Source organism: Dasypus novemcinctus, chromosome 3, assembly GCF_030445035.2.
Source record: "Dasypus novemcinctus isolate mDasNov1 chromosome 3, mDasNov1.1.hap2, whole genome shotgun sequence".
NCBI classification, from domain to species: Eukaryota; Metazoa; Chordata; class Mammalia; order Cingulata; family Dasypodidae; genus Dasypus; species Dasypus novemcinctus.
The window spans coordinates 12,393,747-12,416,118 of NC_080675.1; the positions used below are offsets into that span (position 1 = coordinate 12,393,747).

The 22,372-nt window shown below is 49.3% G+C and overlaps 1 protein-coding gene and 1 pseudogene across 3 annotated transcripts; both read right to left on the reverse strand.

Annotated features, from left to right (window-relative positions):
* Positions 1-3,441: 3,441 nt before the first annotated feature.
* On the reverse strand, positions 3,442-6,396 carry LOC101411728 (growth hormone-inducible transmembrane protein pseudogene; annotated as a pseudogene).
* A 2,772-nt stretch (positions 6,397-9,168) lies between these two features.
* Positions 9,169-21,124, reverse strand: SERPINA5 (serpin family A member 5). 3 transcript variants are annotated; one of them, XM_004455913.3, is made up of 5 exons: positions 20,979-21,124; positions 13,210-13,842; positions 11,375-11,645; positions 10,833-10,980; positions 9,169-10,282 (listed from the first exon to the last, which is right to left on the reverse strand). In XM_004455913.3, the coding sequence occupies exons 2-5, from the start codon at positions 13,823-13,825 to the stop codon at positions 10,097-10,099; spliced, it is 1,221 nt and encodes a 406-aa protein (XP_004455970.1). In that variant the 5' UTR covers positions 13,826-13,842; positions 20,979-21,124; the 3' UTR covers positions 9,169-10,096. The 3 variants fall into 3 exon arrangements, with proteins under 3 accessions (XP_004455970.1, XP_004455969.1, XP_004455967.1); XM_004455912.4 differs by having other exon boundaries at positions 20,902-21,100; XM_004455910.4 differs by having other exon boundaries at positions 20,929-21,099.
* Between the last annotated feature and the right edge of the window lie 1,248 nt (positions 21,125-22,372).

Sequence of the window (22,372 nt, forward strand, 5' to 3'; positions counted from 1 at the left end):
TATACTAGACAATTAATTACCTGTGGTTTATCTGAGCTCCCCATTTCCCCAGGTGCCCTGCATGTTGTCTGGCAGCCCTACTGTCAGGACCAGCTTGGTGCTGGTGTAGGCTGGTCCCACTCTCAAGGAACAGGAGAGTCTTGGGCAATGGCCAAGGAAATGCCGAGCCAGGGAGTCTTCCTGAGCCTGTCAGTCACGTTCTTCCTCAGCTCATCCATCCATCCATCCATCCACCCAACAATTGTCGGGAGCCTACTTGTGCCAAGGCCTGTGCTGGGCACAGGGGGTGAACAGGTGTTTCAGATCCTCATGAACTCCATGGGCTTGAGAAACAGACACGTGGAGAGACCACACCTGCATAGTGTAGGCAGTGACAGCAGGAGGCGCAGACGGGCCTGGGGGAGCCAGTAATTATTTCCAGAAGAGGAGAACTTTCTAGCAAGTTCCTGAAGATGTGCTATCAGCAGTGTCAGGTTTTGTGATGTTAGTTACTTGCTATTTCTCTGCAGTCTGGAAAAACACTTAAGAAGCAAAGAGATTCTCAGCCTGTCCAGTCTGGTATGAGAGTCAGCTTCAGGCATCCAAGCTGGATAGGTGGCAGCTGAGGGGAGGGAGGAGGAACGGAGCCCCCAGTTCTGGGACCCAGGGCTGGCACAATCACGTATAGGGAGTAGAGGACTAGAAATCTGCATGCGTACCTGAATCTGGAGGGGGAGCTGGTTAAATATGCATCCTTCAAGGCCCCAGTCCCAAACATACTGATTCCTTTGGTACAGGCCAGGAATATGCATTTTCAATCAGCTTCCCAAGTGGTATTGACTACAGATTGGAACATCTGCTGTAGGAAACTCTTCTGCCTTTACCTGGTTTCCTTTAAGCCTTTAAACAACCCCATTACCTGTCATCTTTGTAAGCATTCCCGTTGTGCAGATGGAAAAATAGATGTGGCATGCGTTTGCTCACAATCACGTCGCTTAGTGTACCTGGTATTTGTGAAGGAATGAGAGAATGTACTTGCCTATCTCTGAAGAGGGAGAAACAAGCAAGATTAAACAGGCAAGCTATCTTAGGTATTAGTGAAGCCAGAAGCTGAGCTGTGCATTCTTTCTATAATTTTTATTTACTTTTTTCACTTGGGCTAGAACTTTATTTCAGAAATAAATGTCCTATATAATTTGAGATGGGTGGAATAGCTATTTCTGGATTACTGTAATGAATATTTGTCAAAAATAGCAATCATGTCAATAATCAGACAGACTTATTTCATTCATTATTTCATTAAAGACTCCAAAAATGATTCTTCTGTATCAAAAATTTTACAAATGTCACAAGAAAGTTATAAAGGTCTGTGCAGAAGAAAGAAAATTTTGCTAGGAAAAACCCTAATACAGCAGTTTCCCCATTCCACTTTTTATTAAAGCAGAACTAGTTTTGCTTTGCTTTTTAGTGCTTCATCTGAGCGGAAACACAGGAAATCAATAGGAGAAAATCTGCTTCCATGTTCTCAAGTGTAATCCACAAACAGGCTGTTTTGATAAAGGCTTTAAATCTTGAAGAGACGACAAATATGAGCATGTATTCTATTACACATTTCAATGAACAGGCCAAAAAAAACTCAACAGTCATGAACACATTATTGTATACTTAAATACACAACAAACATCATGCTTTAAATATTTTGTCTTGGTAATAATTTTAAGAATATTTTGTTCTAGAATTCCAAAAGTGAAACTTCCATATATGTTTTATTAGGGATTCTCCATGGTAACATTCTGGCCTATTATACCCATAAGAGGCCAGACATGACCACGTCCACCTTGTAAAGACAGCGCTGCAGGAGAATAAATCACCCATCTTTGTTTTATGCTCCCTGCTTTTGCTAAGTCCAGCAGGTGAAAAACAGTAGTCACTTGTTTGTTTCCAAATAGCCAGGTAACTCTCACTGGCTTTCCATCATTTCTACAAGTTCTAAGTCCCAAACATTCCAAGAAAGACTGCAGGAACTCTTTTCTTCTGGTCCCTTAACCAAACCTCTCTGTCACTTAGGACATTACTTCTGCAATCCAAAAATATGCAGGTCAATGCAAGTTTGCTTATTTTTACTTAATCAAATAAATTAAAATATAGATAAAATACTTCAATTCTGCTAGCCCAACCTTAGTTTTCTTTTTTTTTAAAAAAAGATCTATTTATCTATTTATTTATTTATTTCTCTCCCCTTTCCCCCTCCACCCCGGTTGTCTGTTCTCTGTGTCTATTTGCTGCGTCTTCTTTGTCCGCTTCTGTTGTTGTCAGTGGCCTGGGAATCTGTGTTTCTTTTTGTTGCATCATCTTGTTGTGTCAGCTCTTGTTGTGTGTACTGCGCTATTCCTGGGCAGGCTGCACTTTCTTTCGCGCTGGGCGGCTCTCCTTATGGGGTGCACTCCTTGTGCGTGGGGCTCCCCTACACGGGGACACCTCTGCGTGGCAGGGCACTCCTTGCGTGCATCGGCACTGCCCATGGGCCAGCTCCACACGTGTCAAGGAGGCCCGGGGTTTGAACCGCAGACCTCCCATGTGGTAGACGGATGCCCTAACCACTGGGCCAAGTCCGCCGCTCCTTAGTTTTCATATTCATCAAAACATTTTTAATTACTCAAACAGCAGAATTGGAAATGTATGTGCTTATTTGGAAGAGGACTACTGAATTTTTCTGCAGAAAGAAAAGCAGACCTGAAGCATCACATTATATTGGAACATTTAAACATGTTGCTATGTATTTATCTTCTAAACTCCTGTGGCAGTTTGAGATTATTTATGAATTCCAAGAAGAGAGATTATGTTTGTAAACTGGTCTGTTCCTCTGGGCATGAGCCCTTTGATTGTATTAGATTCAGCAGAGATGTCTTTGATTAAATTATGTTAAGATTAGGGCTTTGATTCAACCATGTCAGTCAGGTAAAACTCAGGTTAAGTCCTGGCCCCCTGGGTGGCCTATATAAACAGACGCTCACTCAAGAAGACACAGAAGAAGGCACAGGAAGAAAGAGAGCTCCATAGACATGGTAGAGGAAGGAATTTTGATTCTGTGGCCTTAGAAAGAGAGATTAGCCATTTTCTTAATAGTCTGTAGTTGTTGAGAACAGAGAAGCTGAGCCGAGGAAGTCTGGAAAGAAACAAACCCTATGCCAGGCTACAGCTAAGATCAGAAGAAGTTGGGCCCAAGGAGCCTTAAGAGGAAGAAGGAAGGAGAGACGAGGCCCGCCATCTTGCCTCAAATGTGGTAACTGACTTGGGTGAAAAGTACCTCTTACAGTACCTTGAGTTGAACTCTTTAGGGCCTTGTAACTGTAAGCTTTTACCCCAAATAAATACCCTTTGTAAAAACCAACAGGTTTCTGGTACTTTGCATGAGCCCCTCTCTGGCTGATACTAATACAACTCCATTGAAAGTTCCTTGTACAAACTATTGAATATCTGTCCCTATTAAGCAAGCAAGGTATTGGATGTAATAGTGAAGCCAGAAGCTGAGTCACTTCATTGCTTTCTGTTGCTTTCAGTTGCTGGCATACTGGCAACTCACATAAATATATTTATCATATCCATTTAGATTCCCATCATTGAATTGATGGGATTGTATTGCTGACCTTTATATAATGGTGCTACTTCAGCCCGCCTGGTTACTCTCTGGGTGTCATACAGGAGGAAGATGCTGAAGAGACCTAATCCACTATAAATTGCCACTGAGTACAGAGTGGCACCAGCCACTGTGGTAGGTGGAAAACATACAGATCCAGAATGTAGCAACCAAGCAAGATGCTGTGGGCATCTGGTCACAGGGCATCGATGGTACCAGCCTTCCGGCTCCAACCAGGACTATGAAGGCTGAACCAATTGTCACCAAGAGCCTCTCATCATGAAGTTCATGAGAACAGAAGCCCTGCTCACAACTAAGACAGCCAAAGCCACTAAACCACTACTTCCTGCTAAGTACATATTGGGAGAATGAATTCTATCCTTCTCATCCTGAGACCAAATTACAGCCTTTTCAGTAGCTCATGTTTCATTAGACATTCCCAAGCCACAGTAGCACAAAGCTCCAAGACAAACAGCAGTTCCTCCAGCAATGGACCATCTTCACATCTGATAAATTTTGAATATTTTTTCTATTGATGGCTCCAGTGCTGCATCTTTGGGTTGTTGGAGAGTTTTCCCACACGAGGTCCCAAGTTTTGTCTAAATGGCATATTCCCTGCTAAGTGTTAAGTGCCATTGATTCTTTGTGATGGAATTCTTTAGACCAGGGAAGGCCTTGGTGAAAGCTGCTTGGAAAATCCTGGAAGGCAGTGTTTGAGACACGTAGACCTTGCTGCCGGCATGATGGTGCACCGGGTTTACCAAGCAGATCTCAAATGCTCAGTCTCTGATCACCTCCACCATGCAGGTCCCCTTTCCAGCTGCTGAAATGCACTCATGCCACCCATTCCTGGCCCTACTATTGTCACCCTGCCCCCAGCACCCTGCACAGCAAAATTGTAGCAAATAGCAACTAATGAAAGAGAAAAGAACCTCGTGCCGCCAACCTCCACCCCTTGCCTCATTGGCTCCAGCCACACTTGCCCTCTGACTTAGTTTCTTAGGGATGACATAAACTGGGTAGCTTAACACAACAGAAATTTATTGTCTCATGGCCTGGAAGTTAGAAGTCTGAAATCAAGGCTTTGGCAGGGCCATGCACCCTCTGAAGTCTGTAGGGAAGAATCACTCTTCTCTCCCAGCTCCTGGAGGTGGCTGACAATCCTCGGCGTTCCTTAGCTTGTGGCATAACTTAATCGCTGCCTTCATCATCACATGACCATCTTCTCTGTGTCTCCTGTCCCCTTTTTATGAGGACACCAGTCATATTGGATTAAAGGCCACCCACTGTATCCAGTATAACCTCATTTTAACTTGCCTAATTCCATCTGTAGCAACCTTACTTCCAAATAAGGTCCCATTCTGAGGTACCAGGAGAGTAGGATTTCAACATGTATTTTGGAGGATATGGTGGTTTGAAGACACATGTACCCCCCAAAAACATGTTCTTAAATCTAATCCATTCCTGTGTGTGTGAACCCATTCTAAGTAGGTCCTTTGTTGAGGTTACTTCAGAGAGGGTATGGCCCACCTCAATCAAGATAGGTTTTCATCCTATTTCTAGAGTCGTTTAATAGTAGTTATGAAATTCAGACACAGAGAAAGAAAACCACAAAGGGAGCAGCTGGAAGCTGATTATCAGCAGAATCCAGAAGAGAAGGGAAACACCAAGAGATGCGGCCATGCTCCTTACCTTATGACAAGCTAAGGGCCAAGGATCACTGGCAGCCAGTGACAGCAGGCCATAGTCATCAGGGAGAAAGCATCACCTTAATGTCGCCTTGATTTGAACTTTATTTTAACCTCAAAGTGACTAACAAATAAAATCCCATTGTTTAGGCCAAACCATTGCATTTGCTGGAGCAGCCAAGGAAACTAAAATGGGTTTACAACTCAACCCATAACACCCTCTCCCAGTTCTTGAACAGACACCCTCTTTGCCACCTGTAACCTTTGTTCACGATGCCCACACTTAATCACTGCCCGGTTCACTCCTGCTTGGCCTTGCCAACTTCCATGCCACCTCCTCAGGGACACATCCCTGAGATCACAGCTGCAGAAGATTCTCATATTGTCTCTCCTAGTACCCCATTGTCTTCCTTAACTGGCCCCCCTGTTTCTGCCTTAGCAGAAACTCTACCCCTTACCCTCTCCCCTGCTTTTTTAAACATTTTATTTTTAAAAAACCCTTTTTATTTTAGAATAATTTTAGATGTACAGAAAAGTTGTAAAGATAGGACATAGTTTCCGTATTCTCTTCACCCAGCATTCTCTGATAGAAACATCTTACACCCCCATAGTGTGTTTATTAAAACCAAAAAATGAACATTAGGACAATACATTCTTATTTGGATTTCTCCAGTTTTCCTTTCCAGCCTCCAATCCAGGGTCTCACCTTGCATTGATCATCATGTCTCCTTAGTCTCCACCCATCTGTGACATTTTCTCAGTCCTTCCTTATTTTCCATGACCTTGATACTTTTGAAGAGTATTGGTAAGATTTTGTAGAATGGCCCTCAATTTGGGTTTGTCTGATACTTTTATACTGAGATTATGCATTTGTAGCAATAATACTACAGAGGTGAGATGTCCTTCTCATCCCATCATATCCGAGGGTTAACACTATCTAACATCCAGATGATGTTAGCTTTGAACTTAGCCAAGGTGGTATCCACCAGGTTTCTCCACTGTAAAAGTTACCATTTTGCCCTTCCACACTCTGTTCATTAGAAGTGAGTCACTACATTGAGTCCATACCCCATAACACTTATCAACTATCATGCTGTGTATTTTAATTTTCTATTTTACTCTTTATTTTTTTATTTTGTTGTCTTCCTACACTAGAATGTAAACTCCATAAAGGCAGGGATTTAGTCCATTTCCTTCAGTTATTTCTGGCATCTAGAATAGGACCAATCAGACAGCAGACATGCAATAAAAATAAACATTTCTGGATAAATGCATTGCCTCCATCACAGTTTGTGTTTATATATTGACTTGTTTGTTCTCCTAGATATTGCCAGGGCCCATGTCTGCCTTGTTCCTAGTAGGTGCCCCATGAATAGCTGTCGGAGAATGAGCTAAATAATCTCCCAAGCAAGTGTTGGCTGGGTCTGACAGTTTGTTGGGGCATGAAGCATTTCCTTTGGAGACAAAGATCTTTCTTCCTAGTCTAGGTCACTGGTGGAAGAGATAGCTCTAGGTGCCAGCGTTATTATTACTATTATTATTTGGTTTCTGGTTGTCATGGAATTCACAAAGACAGGTCCTGGGAGTTCACAGAGTCAGAGAGGAAAGGGAAAGTGGATGTCTTAGGAGTGAATTTGGCAAGAACTAAAGGAACTCAGGGGGTCTATGAAAGGATTCTTAGTGAGACAGTCACCCGTATGTGTGGGGCGCCCTACAGACTTGTTACCTGATGTCATCCAGTCACCATTCTGTGCAAGACATGGATGAGGGTCAATCTGAGCAAAGGGAGGGTGGGGGCATTGGAGAAGATGTGGATGGATGTGAGGGTCACCTGGAAGGGTGAATGGAGGTGTCTAATGTTCTGCAGATGGGAGAGTGAGGAAAAAGATGGGGTTTAGAAGACACTCAGAGTGTGGCTTGGGCAATCAAATGACCCTGAAATCTGCATGAAAGAGAAGAGAGAAAACGTTAGCCTCATGTTCAGACCTCATCAGTGAACTGCAGCCACCCTCCTTCCTACATCCTACACCTCATGCTCTTTTCATGCTGTCCCCTCTACCCAAAGGTCCTTTACCCTGTGTGGTGGTTTGGAGCTGTGTACTCCAGACAAATATGTTCTTAAACTTAATCCATTCTTGTGGGTATGAACCTATTATAAATAGGACTTTTTGATGAGGGTTCTTCAGTTAAGGTGTGGCCCACCTCACCTTAGGTCTTAATCCTATTACTGGAGTCCTTTATAAGCAGAATGAAATTCAGAAGGAGAGAGAGAAAGCCATGGGAAGCAAGAAGCTGGAGGCCAGCAGATCTGGGAAAAGAAGGGAGAGCCCAGGAGAGACCACTATGTGCATTGCCATGTGACTGAGGAGGCCAGGACCAAGGATCATCATCAGCCAGTTTACCAGTTTTCGGGAAGAAAGCATTGCCTTGATGACACCTTGGTTGAGACTTTTTCCTAGCCTTAAAACCATGAGCTAATAAATTCTCATTGTTGCATGGTATTTGCTTGAGCAGCCAAGAAACTAAAATACCTAGTTCCCACATCTTCTTTGCTGTCTGCTAAAACCCTACTCATTCTTCAGGACTAGCTCAAGTGTCCCTTCTTCCATGAAAACTTTCCTGATGCATCAGAAGTTAACTTTCTCCCCCTTTCTCTCTTTGTCTGAGCTACTATAGCATTTTTCTCATCCCAGGGTTGTATGACAGTTGAGTTAAACAACCTGTGCTTCGATGCTTCACACATAGTAGAGGCTCAATAATTGTGGGCTGAACTGGAACCTGTTTAGTAGCTGCTTGGTGACTATTTGCTCATTGAATTTAGACAGCCTGGAACTTGGTCTTATACATGTCACGTATGAGGGCCTCCCCTGCCTCCACGCCCACCCCCTGGCCTTGGGCTGACTGGGTAAACAGTTACAGTAATATTTGAATCAAGGAATTACTCAAGGAAAAGACACACAGGAGTGGGTCTAATCCCATATTTTATAAGAGAAGCCCAACTCTGAAGAGCTATTCTGAGCTTGAGATGCAAAGACAGACAAGCTCTCTGGGTGTGGATGCAGCCACCTGTCCTGCCATCTGCCAACACCTTTGCCAGAGCCCTGGGCCCTCACTGTGACCAGCTGTGAGTATCTGGGGATTCTCTGGTATTCTCCTCTCTAAAATGGGGACAATGATGTACTTTGCAGGGTTGTTGGGATAGATGACATCTCAAAGCCAAGTGTCCAGCCTGGGCTGGCACGTAGTCAGTGCTCAGTACTTTGGAGTTTGGTTAAAGCTGGCTGTTTCTGACCCTGTTAGTTCTAAGGGACACCTGTCTGTGAAACAGTCCAGACTTGGGTTGATGGAAAGCATGCTAGGATGGGGTGGGCAGGTGCTTGGAGCTCAAGCTTTGGGAAAGCTAATTAAGTGGCAGTTTGAGGCTGGCATTTATTCATTCATTGATTCTTTAAAGTGTCTGATCCCTTTCATTTTGTACATGAAGAACATGTTGGATTCAGTAAAGAGAGTGAACTTACCTTGGATCACAGTAGGCGCTGGTGGCAGTGATGGCCCCTTTGCCAGGCCTTCTGGGTCCTCCATAGCAGAGAACAGGGCTGAGAGTGTGGCTTTGGAGCCTTAATGTCTGCGGTCAAATCCTGACTCCACCACTTAGGAGCTGTGTCATCTGACTATGCTACATAACCTCTCCAAGCCTAGCCTTCTTCATCGGTAAAATGGGAAAAAAATAGTGCCTTTGTCATGGGTACATTGCACAGGGTAAGTGCAACCACCTGGTGAAGATCCTAATACTGAGCCTGAAGCACCACGAGCAATGAATATCACCATTCACAGAGCTGCCTCTATAAGGACAATGACACTTGGTGTTTGCTAGATGCTTTATTGTTATTGCCAACTCTAAGATTTTAAAAGTTAGTCATCAGTGTCTTCAATAGACAATCTACCATTTGCAGCAGGCCTCCACCTTCTACTCCTACCCCCCACCAAGCCTGTGGGATTATAAATTAATCCCCAGGATGGTACGGCCCTGACATGGACCATTTCTGCCCTGCTGTCCAATTATTTTTCTAACTAGAGAGTGGCACATGAGTGCAATGAAATCCACTATGATTGGCAGGGAACACTTCAGCCTTTCATTGTGATTTCAAAAACTCATTTAGTTTTGGTGCCTTAAGTAAGAATCTTTGAAGGGTCCTTTGTTCAGTTCTTACAAAGTATGGATGGGGAAATTGAAGTCCAGAGAGGGACAATATCACCTTAAAAGCACATAACTAGCTAGGGCTGGGATGGAAGTCAGTTTCCTAACTCACATTCCAGTCTTTCTAATCCATGATGGGCTGACAGCTGGAGTTGCTGATAGACAGGAGACCTGGCTTGGAAATACACCTCCTGGGGCCCTCATCTTCTGAAACAACCTTCTTACAGAGCTATGTGGCACTGGGCTAGATATCAGGAGCCTGAAAAACTTGACCTCTCTCTGTTGATAATGTGCTGTGTGACCTTGGGTAAGTCACCCAGCCTCCCTGGACCTTAGGGTTATTTTCCATTGATGAAAAGGCAAGGGCAAGACCAAATGTTCTCCAAGGTTCTCTGAGGCACCCATCCAAGTCTTGCGATTGTGTGAAAAGAAGCAGCCGTCAGTACATCAATGGTATTATTATTTGGGATGCCTCATTATTTAACTAAACCTGTGAATATCACTAGTTACCAGCAGACAGGTAGGCAAAGGTGCACAATCCCCACCCCTACTCCAATCATGGAGTTCTGTGGCCTCTCAGGAGAAGCCTCCACTTCATGGGTAGACTATTTTGCCAGAGAAGAGGATTCTGTCATCTTCCTTAATAATTATCAGAAAGGGCTTGTCAAACACCAGCCGGGGGGCAGTCAGGTGGGCCGACCTGAACATGAAGACTAGCCCTGTGGTAGCAGCTGCTGTGGTCCCTGATTCGTCCACCTCCACCACGGCTTTGTGCACCATCTGCAGGGGAGACACCAGACATACCTGAGCCACTGGGGGCTGGGAGATTTCTTTGCAGGAAATGGTAAAGCTTCTGTTCTATGAACATCACCACTGAGGCATCCCAGACAACTGGGCCCCCAAAGCAGGCAGAAGCTAAGTGGTGGAGCAGCCACCGTCGCCAGAAGTGACTGCACAGGAGGATTTCATCGACTTCTCATAGTATCTCTGGGAACAAGGCTGTGACACTCCAGTTTTTATAGACAAGAGAAAGGAGGTTCAGAGAAGTCAAGTAACTTGTTGGCAGTCACACAACTAGTCAATAAAGGAGTCAGCACTGGATCCTTAGTTTTGCTCACTGATATAGGACCCCGTTCCTTTAAGGCATGGCGATGGCTTCCCACTGCATGTGGGATCAGATACCAAGTGAAATCTTCACTTTTCTCTTGAGGGAAAATAGGAGAAAGAGGAGGAGGATGAAGGGAAGGTGGAGGGAAGAAGGGAGAGAGAAATAGAAAGAGAGGAAGAGATGAGAGCTTGAAAGCAGATGCTCAGGGGCTTTTGGACTCACCTCAGAAATCTGGATGTTTGAGTGGTTAGTGATGCCAGTCAGATCAGCATGGGAGGAGAAGATGTCATGGATACCCAGCTTTGGGAGGACTTTCTCCAGCTGATAGGAGCCTGTGATGGAGAACTTGGGAAAGTAAAGGTCGAGATGCCTGGAAAGAGAAAAGGACCTCTCTTACATTCTTGTCTAAGAGACATTGATTCATCAAGCTTATATTCCTGTTGTTTTCCCTCTGCTTCCTCATTCTCCTTCTGGCACCTTGCTTACCACCCTTCATCTAGAATGGAGCTCAGCCTGCTCTGGACTTGGACTTAGGCTACCCCCAAAGTCACTGCAAACTCTACCATCACCCTGATTCCAGCTCTGTTTCCTCCAATTGGCCTGGCTCTGGGGGCTGGAACTTCATAGGATGCCTCTGGACCTGGAGGCAGCTCGCAGGCTGGGGAAGCCATACATGCAATTGCAATGTGGCCTTAAGAGGGCATATGTCTCCCTGGGGGTAGTGGTGTAGGGTTTGGCTTGCCCAGATATAGTCCAAAGTATACCTCTTTCTGAATATCTTAAGCCACTTCCTCAGTGTTTTCTCATTCAGTCCATTCTCCACCTGCTCCATCTTGCCCTCATTGGGAAGAATGAGCAAAGCGGTGGCATTCCCTTGGTAGGGTACCCCCACCACCCTGCAGGAGAGGTTCCGGTCGTGGAGATAGTAGTACAGGTCCTCGTGGTTCATCATGGGCACCCGTACCACTGTCTTCGAGTTCACATAGAAGTCCCGCTCTTGTGTGCTTTGGCGGCTGAAACTTGTCTTCCACTTAGCTGAAGATTAAAATGGGAAAGGAAAAGTTAAAGGGAAGTTTACATAAGAATTAGAAAATCTCAGCTGCCAATTAAAAGAACGGAGACAGTCAAGAATGTCCACAAAGGTGTTCATCTTTAGAGCATTCTCCTCGTGGCAGTGAGTGCTGGAACCCCTTGAAGAAAGGCAAGACCCTTTATAACTTTGAGGACCCCCTATAACTTTCATGGGCTATCTCCTTCCACCTTTGCAAAACATGCCTTTGGAGCCCCTTCACTTTAATGTTCTTTGATCTTCAGATCAAATATCTAAGTGAAGATGGTAAATATGGAGAGTTGACAATGTTATATGATATCTGGGTGGGTTATTCTGTTTTCCACTCTTTCCCAATACTGAGTTTTGATCCAAGTTTGGGAGAGAAGTCCATAAGGTCCTTGGGAATGCATTATTATTCCTTTTAGGAAGCCTTTGATTATGCTTCCTTCTCTGGCTGCTTCCTGTGGTATTTTTGATTAAAGCGCTTCTAGTGATCATCCATCTCCTTAATAGCTATCCAAGGTAGACACCTGCTGGGAAGCAGATGTGGCTCAAGTGATAGAGCTTCTGCCTACCATAAGGGAGGACCTGGGTTCAATCCCTGGGACCTCCTGGTGAAAAAGAAGAAGAGAAAGCACGCCCATGTGGCAAGCCAGTGCCTGCGCCAGGGCCTGCACAAGTGCCCGTGTGGTGAGCCAGTGCCCCGTGCAAGTGAGTCACATGGCAAGATGATGAGGCATCAAAGAGAGACAAGGGGGAGTCAAGGTGAAGCGCAGCAGAAACCAGGAACGGAGGTGCTGCAATTGACAGGGAACCTCTCTCCCCATCAGAGGTCTCCAGGATCGAATCCTGGTAAATCCTAGAGGAGAAAGTGAGAAAAGACAACAGACAGCAAAAAACAGCAGGGCAGGAGGAGGGGGAAGGGGGAAAATACATAAATAAATCTTAATTTTAAAAAAGGTAGACACCCCCATGCCCTTATTTCCCAATTGTTCTCTGTACCCTGTGTAGTGAGGAGAGCCCAGGACTAGGGGACAAGAAATCACAGACACTAAGCTTGATACGCACCATCGTGACAACAGGCAAGTTCCTTGAGGGGGGTGGGGGCAGTTTAACCATTTAACAATTTCCTCCCTCCCCAGCACACCCCATTCCTTCCCACTCTTCTCTCCCCACACTTTTCTTTTCCATTTTCAGTCAGGTTCCATCCTGAGGTGTCCAGCCTCTAGGAGAAGCAGGTGTGTGAGTTGATAAGCATAGGGGTGCTGTAAGAAATGTCAGGGAGAAAAAGAAGGAGGGGTCAGCTCCTGTTGAGGAAGAGAGAGGAGAGTTTCCAGGGGGAGATGTGCTGGTCCAGGGCTTCCTGGGCCTGAGGAAATACTCCCTGAAGTGCGGAGGGCCCAGGAGCAAGGGTCTGGGTGGTTGGGGAAAGGGGAAAGGGCTGGAAAAAGCCCTAAAGCCTTTTTAAGGTCCTTGATCTTGTCCTGACTAGTTGTGGGACCAGTGTTTTTGGCATGGTGAGAGAAAGTTCAGGCCCAAAGGTCTTACCTTTGAAGAAAATGTAGTTCACTAGAACTGCTATCGTTGTAGGCTCCAAGTCCTTGAGCAAGTCCACAATCTTGCCTTGAGTTTGCTTTGCTACATAATCGTTGATCTGCTTCAGGGCCCCTGTGGGGTCCCCAAAGTTGGTGGTGAAGGTGTCTGCCAGATACAGCTTCTTTACAGCACTCAGGAAGGTCTCCTCGAAGTCCAGCTTCCGGTCCATGAACAGGGCATTGCCGAGGCTCAGCTGGAGACTGTCCCTGGGCTGGCTGAGCTCCTGCAGGAGCTTCTGGAAGCCCATGTGGAACTCCTCCTCTGGGGTTTCCTCAAGGTTGAGGCCCAGAGCCTCCAGGATCTGAGCCTTCGTGTTGGCTCTGGCTCCCAGGGAGACCATGGCCAGGGCCGTGCTAATGCTCAGAGGGGAGAAGAAGATGTTTCTGTCGGGAGCAGCTGCCGCCAAGGCCCTGTAGAGGTCAAAGGCAAAGTCCCTGCTCTTGGCAGCTGCCGTGGTGTCCACATGGGCTTCCTGGACTTCTGTCTTCATCTCACGCCGGTGATGGCGGCCGAATGTGGCAACCAGGGGGCTAAAGAGCATCAGACACAGGAGGAGGAGGGGCTGCATTGTGGCTGCACCTCGTCCTGAAAGGAAAGGCAGGGGACATTCTCAGAGAGTGCATGAACCCAGAACTTCTTAGAACTATGAGTGGGGAGAAAGAGACAAACAGGATCCGGGGATGTGTGAGAGTGGCATTCCCAAGATGTGTTACCACCAACCTGTATGTTTGGTCCACATGGCCTCAAAGAGAAATGGTACTCCCAGTGAGGATGGGAGCGAGGGTCTACAGGGAGAGCTATGGAAGGATAGAGACTCTGGGATGGGGGCATCTGAGTGGGGAAGGGGGAAGGAGGAGGCAGAGGAGGGGCAGACCCTAGGCAGGGGCTGGCCACAGGGCAAGAATCCCCTTGTTTAACCCAAGGATGTGTGTGTGTCGGGGGAAGATGCGGGAAGTGAGGTGGCACAGGGTTGTCTTCAGTTCTGCTTTGCCAGCATCTCTGACCTGCTTCCAAATCTGCCTTCTAACCTCTTTGGTCCCAGGTCCAGCATTTGGCAAGGCCTCTTGACCCGTCTGTGAACTCATACCAGTATTCCATCAGTACTGCAGGATTTATCCTCATTTCTTCATTCAATAATTATATACTGAGGAGCTACTATATGCCAGTCTCCCTGGGATTGGTTGGTGAACACAGTGGGTGCCAGTTGGTGCCCTCCCTCCCCCAGGGCTGGCTCAGCATGCTGCAAGCCCGGCCTCTCCCTCATAGAGGTGCCTCCCTCTCCCAAAGGAAATTGTGCCCTCATAATGTGACCATCCCAACTTCCCTCCTCTTCTTTACAACCTCAGAGGAGGAAACCTTCTCAGAGGGGCCTCTGTGGGGTCTTCTATCATTCCAGCCTCGTCTTCCACCTTGTCTCTGCCTCCCTCCAACCAGAAACCTTTCCCATGCCTCCCCCGGGCCTCAGCCCCAAGCATCTCCTTCCACTGCTTGTCATTGCTAAGAGCCCAGACTCTGGAGCCTGCCATCTGGGTTAGAAACACTGAAAATAGGTGCAAAGAAGTGCAACAAGGCGGTGGACTTGGCCCAGTGGTTAGGACGTCCGCCTACCACATGGGAGGTCTGCGGTTCAAACCCTGGGCCTCCTTGACCAGTGTGGAGCTGGCCCATGGGTAGTGCTGATGTGTGCAAGGAGTGCCAAGCAACGCAGGGGTGTCCCCGCATAGGGGAGCCCCACGCGCAAGGAGTGCGCCCTGTAAGGAGAGCCGCCCAGCGCAAAAGAAAGTGCAGCCTGCCCAGGAATGGTGCCACACACACGGAGAGCTGACACATCAAGATGACGCAACAACAACAACAAAAAGAAACACAGATTCCCGTGCTGCTGACAACAGAAGCGGACAAAGAAGACGCAGTAAATAGACACAGAGAACAGACAACCGGGGTGGAGGGGAGGGGAGAGAAATAAATAAATAAATAAATAGATAAATAAATAAATAAATAAATAAATAAATAAATAAATAAATCATTTAAAAAAAAAAGAAATGCAACAAAGTTCAGGTGTTTTTCACACCTGAGTGCCCCTGGCAGAGCACCTGATACCTGGCCGGTACTCAACAGAGAGAAGCTGTGTTTCTTGACTTAGGGGAACCACAGGGCTAGGAAGTGGTGGTAGATGGTGATTCGGGCAAGTGATTAAGCCCTGTGCCACCGCTTGCCCACCTGTGGGATGAGGTAACGTCAGTACCTACCTGGTGGGACCTGCAGCGTGGGCTGATTGGGGGCTTTAATGGAAGCTTTTGGAGCAGTGCGGGCTGCAGAGCAGGGCTTTGGCAGTGTGAGCTGTCGGTGTGGAAGCACCCCAGAGCACAGACCACAGCGAAAGGGACTACGATGATGATAATGACAGTGACGCCTGCTCTTCCCCCTGCTCCCACCTCAAGAGTACTGCTGTGAGGAGCAAATGAGTTCAAATGTGCAAAGTGCTTACAGCAGTTCCCGAGCGTGCTAAGTGCCGTGCAGTTAGTAGATTCAATGATGGGGACATTAGCCTTTGCAGCCTTCCTCCCCGTGCCAGGCCCTGTGCCAAGTGCTGCCAAGGAATCCTCACATTTCTCTGCACCCAGGCGGGCACAGGTGTTGTTCTAACCTGTTTACAGAGGGGGCTCAGGGGCGCTGGCGACATGGTGTGCTCGGCCAGGCAGCCACATGCCATGGAGCTCTGGCATCCCCTGGCCAGAGGAGGCAGCCCCTCGTCCAGCCCTGACACCATGGAGGTTGTGAGCGTCCAGCCCAGAGCCAAGAAGGAAGGACGTGTGGCTCCTAAGAGCTGGGCATAGTGCTAGACTTTTTTTTTAAAGCGTATGTTATCTCACGTAATCTATGCACCATCAGCCAGAGATGATTATTTCTATTTTGACCATTGAGAAATTTGGGACTCAGAATGGTATAGTACCTGCCTAAATTCACAGAGCCAGAAGTGGCCAAGGTCAGATTTGCAGCCCTGCTTGCAGCATTCCTGCCGCGCCTCACCCTTTGCCTGGGGCTCCCCTCTGCCCTCCCAGAAAGCCCTGCTGCCTTCCTTTCCCTGGTGATGCTGGTCTCACCTGCCAAGTGGGCTGGACGGTGGGCTGAGTTGTCTGATCAAACTCTAACCTCAGCCGTGAAGGGATTTTGCAGGTGTGGTTAATGTGATTTTAAGTAAAGGAGCCCACCCGCCGTGGCGTGGCTGGACCTCGCCCAGCAGCTGCAGGAGGCTGTAAGAGCCACACCTGAGGTTTCCCAGAGAAGGAGAAATTCTGCCTCCAGATGGCAGCAACGACCCCTGCCTGAGTTCCCAGCCCGCAGCCTGCCCTCCGGTTTCACATGCAGGCCTGTCCTTACCTGTCTTTTATAAACTCTCCTCTGGGTTCCGTCTGGAGAACCCTGACTGATACAAACATCACGTCTCCCGGGACCGGATCGGACAAGCCCGTCCTGTGTGCGGAGTTAATGCCGAGACCGGCTGGTGCTAGAACTCTCCCTGGAGGAGGGAACCCCTGGAGCTGGAGAGAACTGCTGGGAACAGAGACGGCGGCCGCCTCCACCGTGGCGAGGGTCCCAGGAGGAGGGTCCCAGCCTGTTGAAGCAGCGATTACTTCGCTGTCTCCCTGGCAATCCCCTCCTCCTTCTGCATTTGAGCCATTTATGTTCCTGCTATCCACTGGCTGTGGGACCTTGACTGAAACCCCGACCTCCCCCAGGCCTCCATCTGTGCAGCTGTACTGTGAACTGCTGCCCACCCACACTCTCCAGGGAGCCCGGATGCAACCCGCATACATCCTGGTCCCTGCAAGTCACCACCAGGCCCCCAGCGCCAGGGCAAGCAGGGCCAGCCTGCAGTAGGGTGCACGGGGCACAAACCCAACTCCAAAGGGCCCAGAGCCGCCCTGGAAGCTGCAGCTGAGTGGCCTGCAGGGGGGCACGGGGGACAGGCCTGAGCTGGCGGATCGGGCTGCTGTCCCTTTGTCAGAGCAAAGCTGTCCGGCCACCCCAAGAAGGAGGCTTTTAGAATGTTCTCCCTCCAGGACCTCCCGGGACACAGACACATGCACAGCAGCCGCAGGCACTAGTGTGGTCATGGGCCCCATCAGGCTCCGGTCAGCCTTGGCACAGGCCTTTGCCCCGCTGAGGGTGGACTCTGTTACCAGCCCCGTTCTACAGGTGCGCAGTCCACATCCCGCCCGAGAGTGGCAAAGCTTGGCCTCAGACCCGGTCTGACGCTGGCTCCTCTTAACCCCTGCCCCACTTGGCTCGCTGATACCCAAGGTCCTCCTATCTGTGGCAAAGCCTCGGCAGCCACCATGGTAGCCCCTAATCGGAAGACAAGGACGAAGCACAGACTGGGCTTCCCGTCCTCACCCTCCGTTCTGTTCCCATGGTGAGAGTTGCCTTCTAGAAGTCTTCAGAGGGCACATGGGGGTGGCTTAATCTCAGTGTTCTCTAAACTATTCCATGGCATGATATGGTCCTTTCTGCAAAGTGTTTATCAGGATGCTTCGAAAGAAACAACTGAGCTCAACTGAACACTCATTTGATGCGGCGAAGGCCATCAGCAGATTAACACTGAGCTGACACTCGCCTAGAAGGAGTAAAGAATAACCGCACATAAAGAATAACTGCACATAAAGAAGAACTGCACATACGGGGCGTTCCCTGCGGGGATCTGAGCCCAGAGGTCCCGGGCTGAGGAGTGGGAGCTGCTCTGGCCTCCCGCCCGCCTGCCCTCCCACCCTCTCGTCCTCCTGTCCTTCTGTCCTCCAGTCCTATCCTCCCCTCTTCCCTTCCTCCCGTCCTCCCCTCCTCCCATCCTCCGGTCCTTGAGGCTGGCCCAGTGGCCTTGGACAAGGCCCTTCTCCTCTCGGTCCCTGGCTTTGTTGTCAGTGCAGGTTCTACCCGCATGAGCACAGAGACAGGACAGGTGAGGGCTGCTGCTTCCAGAGCCCACCGAGGCTCCCTGGGGAGCAGGTCCCCTGGGAGAGGGCTCCAGAGCACTCAAGGTCCCCTGGGCTGCATGCTGGGGCCACAGAAACCTTGCTGGACCCCTCTCTCTAGCTTTCATTAGAGCTACTGTTTGGTGAGGACCTACTGGAGACTCTATAAATACTGCCACATTTGGTTGTCACCCAAAGGCAACGTTCCCAACCCCATTTCACAGAGGACTGAATGGGACCAGTGGAACGGAAGTGCAGGTATCGGCTCTCGAGTGATGGACTCAGGAAGAAAATCCACATGCTGCCTTGAGACTCCCTTTCGGGGTTCTGCGGGGTGGCTCCTCCTTCCTCCCCACCCCCAGGCCTCTCAAAGCTGACCACCGGCATGCACTGATTTACTTGCCTCCAGTCGTACAGAAGAGGAGACGGGGGCTCCGAGAGTTTGCTCGGCCAGGGAGTGGGGGCCCCAGGGTGCCCGCTGCAATTTCCTAGTCCCGGCCTCGGCTTTTAGCTGGTACAGTCCAGGGTCTGTGCTGGAAAGACGCAGCTTCGACAGAGCTATATCAGAAACCCAAACCCACACTCCCGTGTGCCACCTCGGAGCCAGGGGTGGGTCTGCCCAGGCCGGGGGAGCCCAGGACTCAGGAGCCCAGCCCCACAGGGTCCCCACAGAGCCCCTGGCCTGGCCATCCACTCCAGGCTGAAATGCCCCCATGTGTCAGAGGAAGAGAGGACACCTGGGTGGGGAGGGTGGGCAAGTCCCCTGATGACCGCACCACCCATGGCCCCAAGTCTGCTGGCTTTTATTCCAAGTGCTGGGCAACCAAGTCCCACCGGGCCACTTTGGCCTCAGTTGTGGTGGACGTGTAGCTGAGGAGGGCCTGCCCAGTACCTGCCAGTTACAGTCAGGGGTGCAGGGCTGGTAACCCAGGCAGAGAGGGAAAGATAAAATTTCACCGTCCACTGGGTTCTCGAGAGCTGGCAGCAGAGCCTTGCGGAAGAAGTCATCTTGGGAAGCTCTCTTATTCCCCTCCCTCATTTCCAGTTCATCAACCAGCCTTGTCAAGTTCTGTCTCCAAAAACACCTTTGCTGCCCAAAGGCTTTGGGGTGAAAGTAGCTTTGGCTTGTGCTAAAATCTGTAAGGCCCTGTGTGACCTGGTCGAGCCTGGCTCTCACCAGCCCCCCCTCCACCTGCTTTCCCTCGTTCACTTCCCCCAGCGGCACTTCATCTTTTCCCAATTCCTCAAGACAGCAGGCTCATCCTGCCCCTGGGCCTTTGCACAACCTACTTTCTCTACAGGAAACCTCTCACTGTGGTCAGATTCGCCATGGAGGCAGCAGGTCTCTGCTTAATGCCACTTTTTCATAATGTGCGTTCAAAGCTAGTTTGGCCCCCTCTCCCTCCGCTGCTGTTCTTTAGTGTCCTTTCGATGTTTCTCTCACAGCTCCATCAGTTAGAGCTGGGCAATTGCATGTGCGCTGCTTGACTGCTTTTGACCCAGCCCCTTCCCTGGCTAGACTCTGTGCTCAGATCAGGGAGGGCCGCGTTGATGCAGCTCTCAGCCATGAGCCTTTCCAGGCATAAGGAAGGAACTCCAAGCTCCTCTGTGGAATGAATGAATCAATGAATAGATGAGTGAATGAATGAACCCCTGCCCCAGTCTCTGTAACTCATGGGTGGGAGACCTCTTGCCGGGCTCCCCGGGTGGAGGCAGGGCCCAGCTGGGCACCCAGAGCAGCTCTCTTCCGGCCCAGGGGTTAACCTGCCAGGTGACCTTGAGTCCCTCCCTCCCTGCAGCTCTGGATTCCTGACCTGTGGACTAGGACGTGGGCTTGGGGGTGGGGGGAGGGAGGGAGAGTGTCCCCTTATATTGTTGCATTGTTTACTGAAGGCTCTAGTCTAAGGGGGTAAAAATGAAGACTCTGAGGATTTCTTTCTTGTTTCATCTACTTAACAAACTTCCTAACAACAGCCTGAGTCCCTGAGCAGCCTGAGGGGCAGCCCCTGGGACAGAGGGTGTTCAGCCTTATTTCAGGAAAGCAGACTATGTTTCACCATTACCCCAGATTTCTAAGAGTCTAAGACCCCAGCCCAGAAACCAGTGCATGCGATCATTATCAGACACCGCCGAGATGCCAGGAGTTTTGTCTCCACCACCTTGTCTTAAGGTGGCTCAACCTCAGCACTAGTGACGTTTTCAGCTGAAGAATTCTTGGTGGAGGGGCTGTCCTGTGCATCTCAGGATGTTGAGCAGCATCACATCCCCCCACTCATGAAGACCCCACCCCCCACCCACTAAGGTACCACACCCCTACCCACTAAGGTCCCACACCCCTACCCACTAGGACACTAGCAGCCACCTCCCCTCCCCCACAGCTATGACACCCGAATAGTTTCCAGAGTCTCGGGACATGCCCGGGGGTGTCACAGCACCCCAGGTGAGAACCACTGCCTCATTTCATCTTCGGGTCATACCATGTACCGGGAATAATTATTTCCTTCTTTCTGATGGGAAAACTGACCCAGGTTTAGAACGACACCCAGGGTCGCACAGCTGGTGGGGACCCCCTCTACTGCCTCAGAGCCTGGGCTGCTCTCCCACCCTGGTGCCAGAATTCTCATGAGAATGAGCCCTTCTGGCTCCTGCCTTCTTTCAGCCTTGGACTCATCCTCACCCCACAGTTCCAAGGTCCTCTCCTCACCCTTCCTTCAAGTCCACGAAACCTGTCTGCGCTCTCCGCGTCGCTCGTACCGTGTCCGTGGCCCAGCGCGGCAGGCAATGGAGGCAGCGGTCCCGTCGGGCTCAGTCAAGGGCAGAGGGTGGCTGCACTAGAGCGAGCGGCCCCACCCCTCTGCTGGCCGGCCCTGGGTTGCCCTTGCAGGCTTCCAGCTAGAGGGAAGCAGTGGGCAAGGCCCGCCCCCAGCCCTGGCGCAGCCCTGCAGTCCCCACCCAGCCACCGTTGGTCTGTGACAGTGGAGGCCTTCTTGGGAGGCGGGGCTAGCCAGGTGACCAGCTCTGGCAATCCAGAGACAGGAAAAGCGACATCACAGGGCAAATTCCCACTTCCACCAGCCTCCAGTCTTTTGCTCTCTGAAGCCGGTAAGCTGTAGAACCAGTGGAGGGGGGTCCTGAGCCAACGTTCGCCACAGGTTTCTTGTGCTTACTGGATTCATGGACCCCAACAGTCAGATTCTGGGAAAAATGAAAAGGATTAAGAGAGTCTCAGAATGGCTGGTTTGAAGGGACCATTGCTTTGTTCCCCTTATTCCACAAACAACAAAATTGAAGCTCAGAAAGCTGAAGGGACTTTTGAAACTCATATATCAAGTGCAGGGCAGAGTGAGAGTTCGTGCCCAGGGGGCTAGCTGGCCTGGGGCTCTTCGCTTAGAGAAGGGCTGTATCTGGGCTATCTATGGGTTGGGCTGGCTGTCCCTTTCCTCCGTGAGACTGAGGATCCCTAACTTGGTTTCATACTTTCAGGAGTGTTTCCAACATGCTGGTGCAGAGTGTTGCACAAATCCTTATTCTATCTCCAGAAGTCCTAACACCGCTGGGAATTGTTTGGGGCCATGACGGGGAACCCTGTGTGGGTGCCACAGGCATATGAGGGTGGCCGAGGGGAAGAGAGGGACGGGAATTACCCAGAGGAAGCGACCTTCATGCTCAGCAAAGCAGGTCCCTCCACAGCCTCCAAGGCATTTCCCTTCTCTTCCATGGAATTTGGGGGCCTGGATTAGGGACCTTTGGATTTTTCCAGGAATGATAAGAATCATAGTTATTGAGACCCTAAAGTAGATCACACATTAAACTAAGTGCTCACTACAGTGCAAGGAGGCACTGATCTCAGCTTCAATCTAGAGCCAAACACAGTCACTCCTGGGTATTGGGTGCTTGGTGTCCTCACAATGTACTTGGAGGTGGGTACTAGTATCATCCCAGTTCAAATGGTGAGAAGACAGAAGCAAGAAGCAGAGAGAGGTTAGGTACTCTACCCAAGTCATACAACTGGTAAGGGGCAGAGCTAATGAGAGGAAGGCTGGGTACCAATGGCCAGGTTTTTCTCTTTTCCATTGCATCACGTAACATGAACAAGAATCCTTTATCTTGTTAGAGATTCCTAATCTATGTTCGTAATAGTCAGAATT

Excerpts from the sequence above, each read along its gene's own strand:
- SERPINA5 (XM_004455913.3), bottom strand. The coding sequence starts at position 13,825 with ATGCAGCCCCTCCTCCTCCTGTGTCTGATGCTCTTTAGCCCCCTGGTT. Across the intron at positions 10,981-11,374 it reads CTTAAGATATTCAGAAAGAG|GCATCTCGACCTTTACTTTC; the intron begins GTATACTTTGGA and ends TTCTCTTTCCAG. Across the intron at positions 10,283-10,832 it reads CAAACATCCAGATTTCTGAG|ATGGTGCACAAAGCCGTGGT; the intron begins GTGAGTCCAAAA and ends TCTCCCCTGCAG.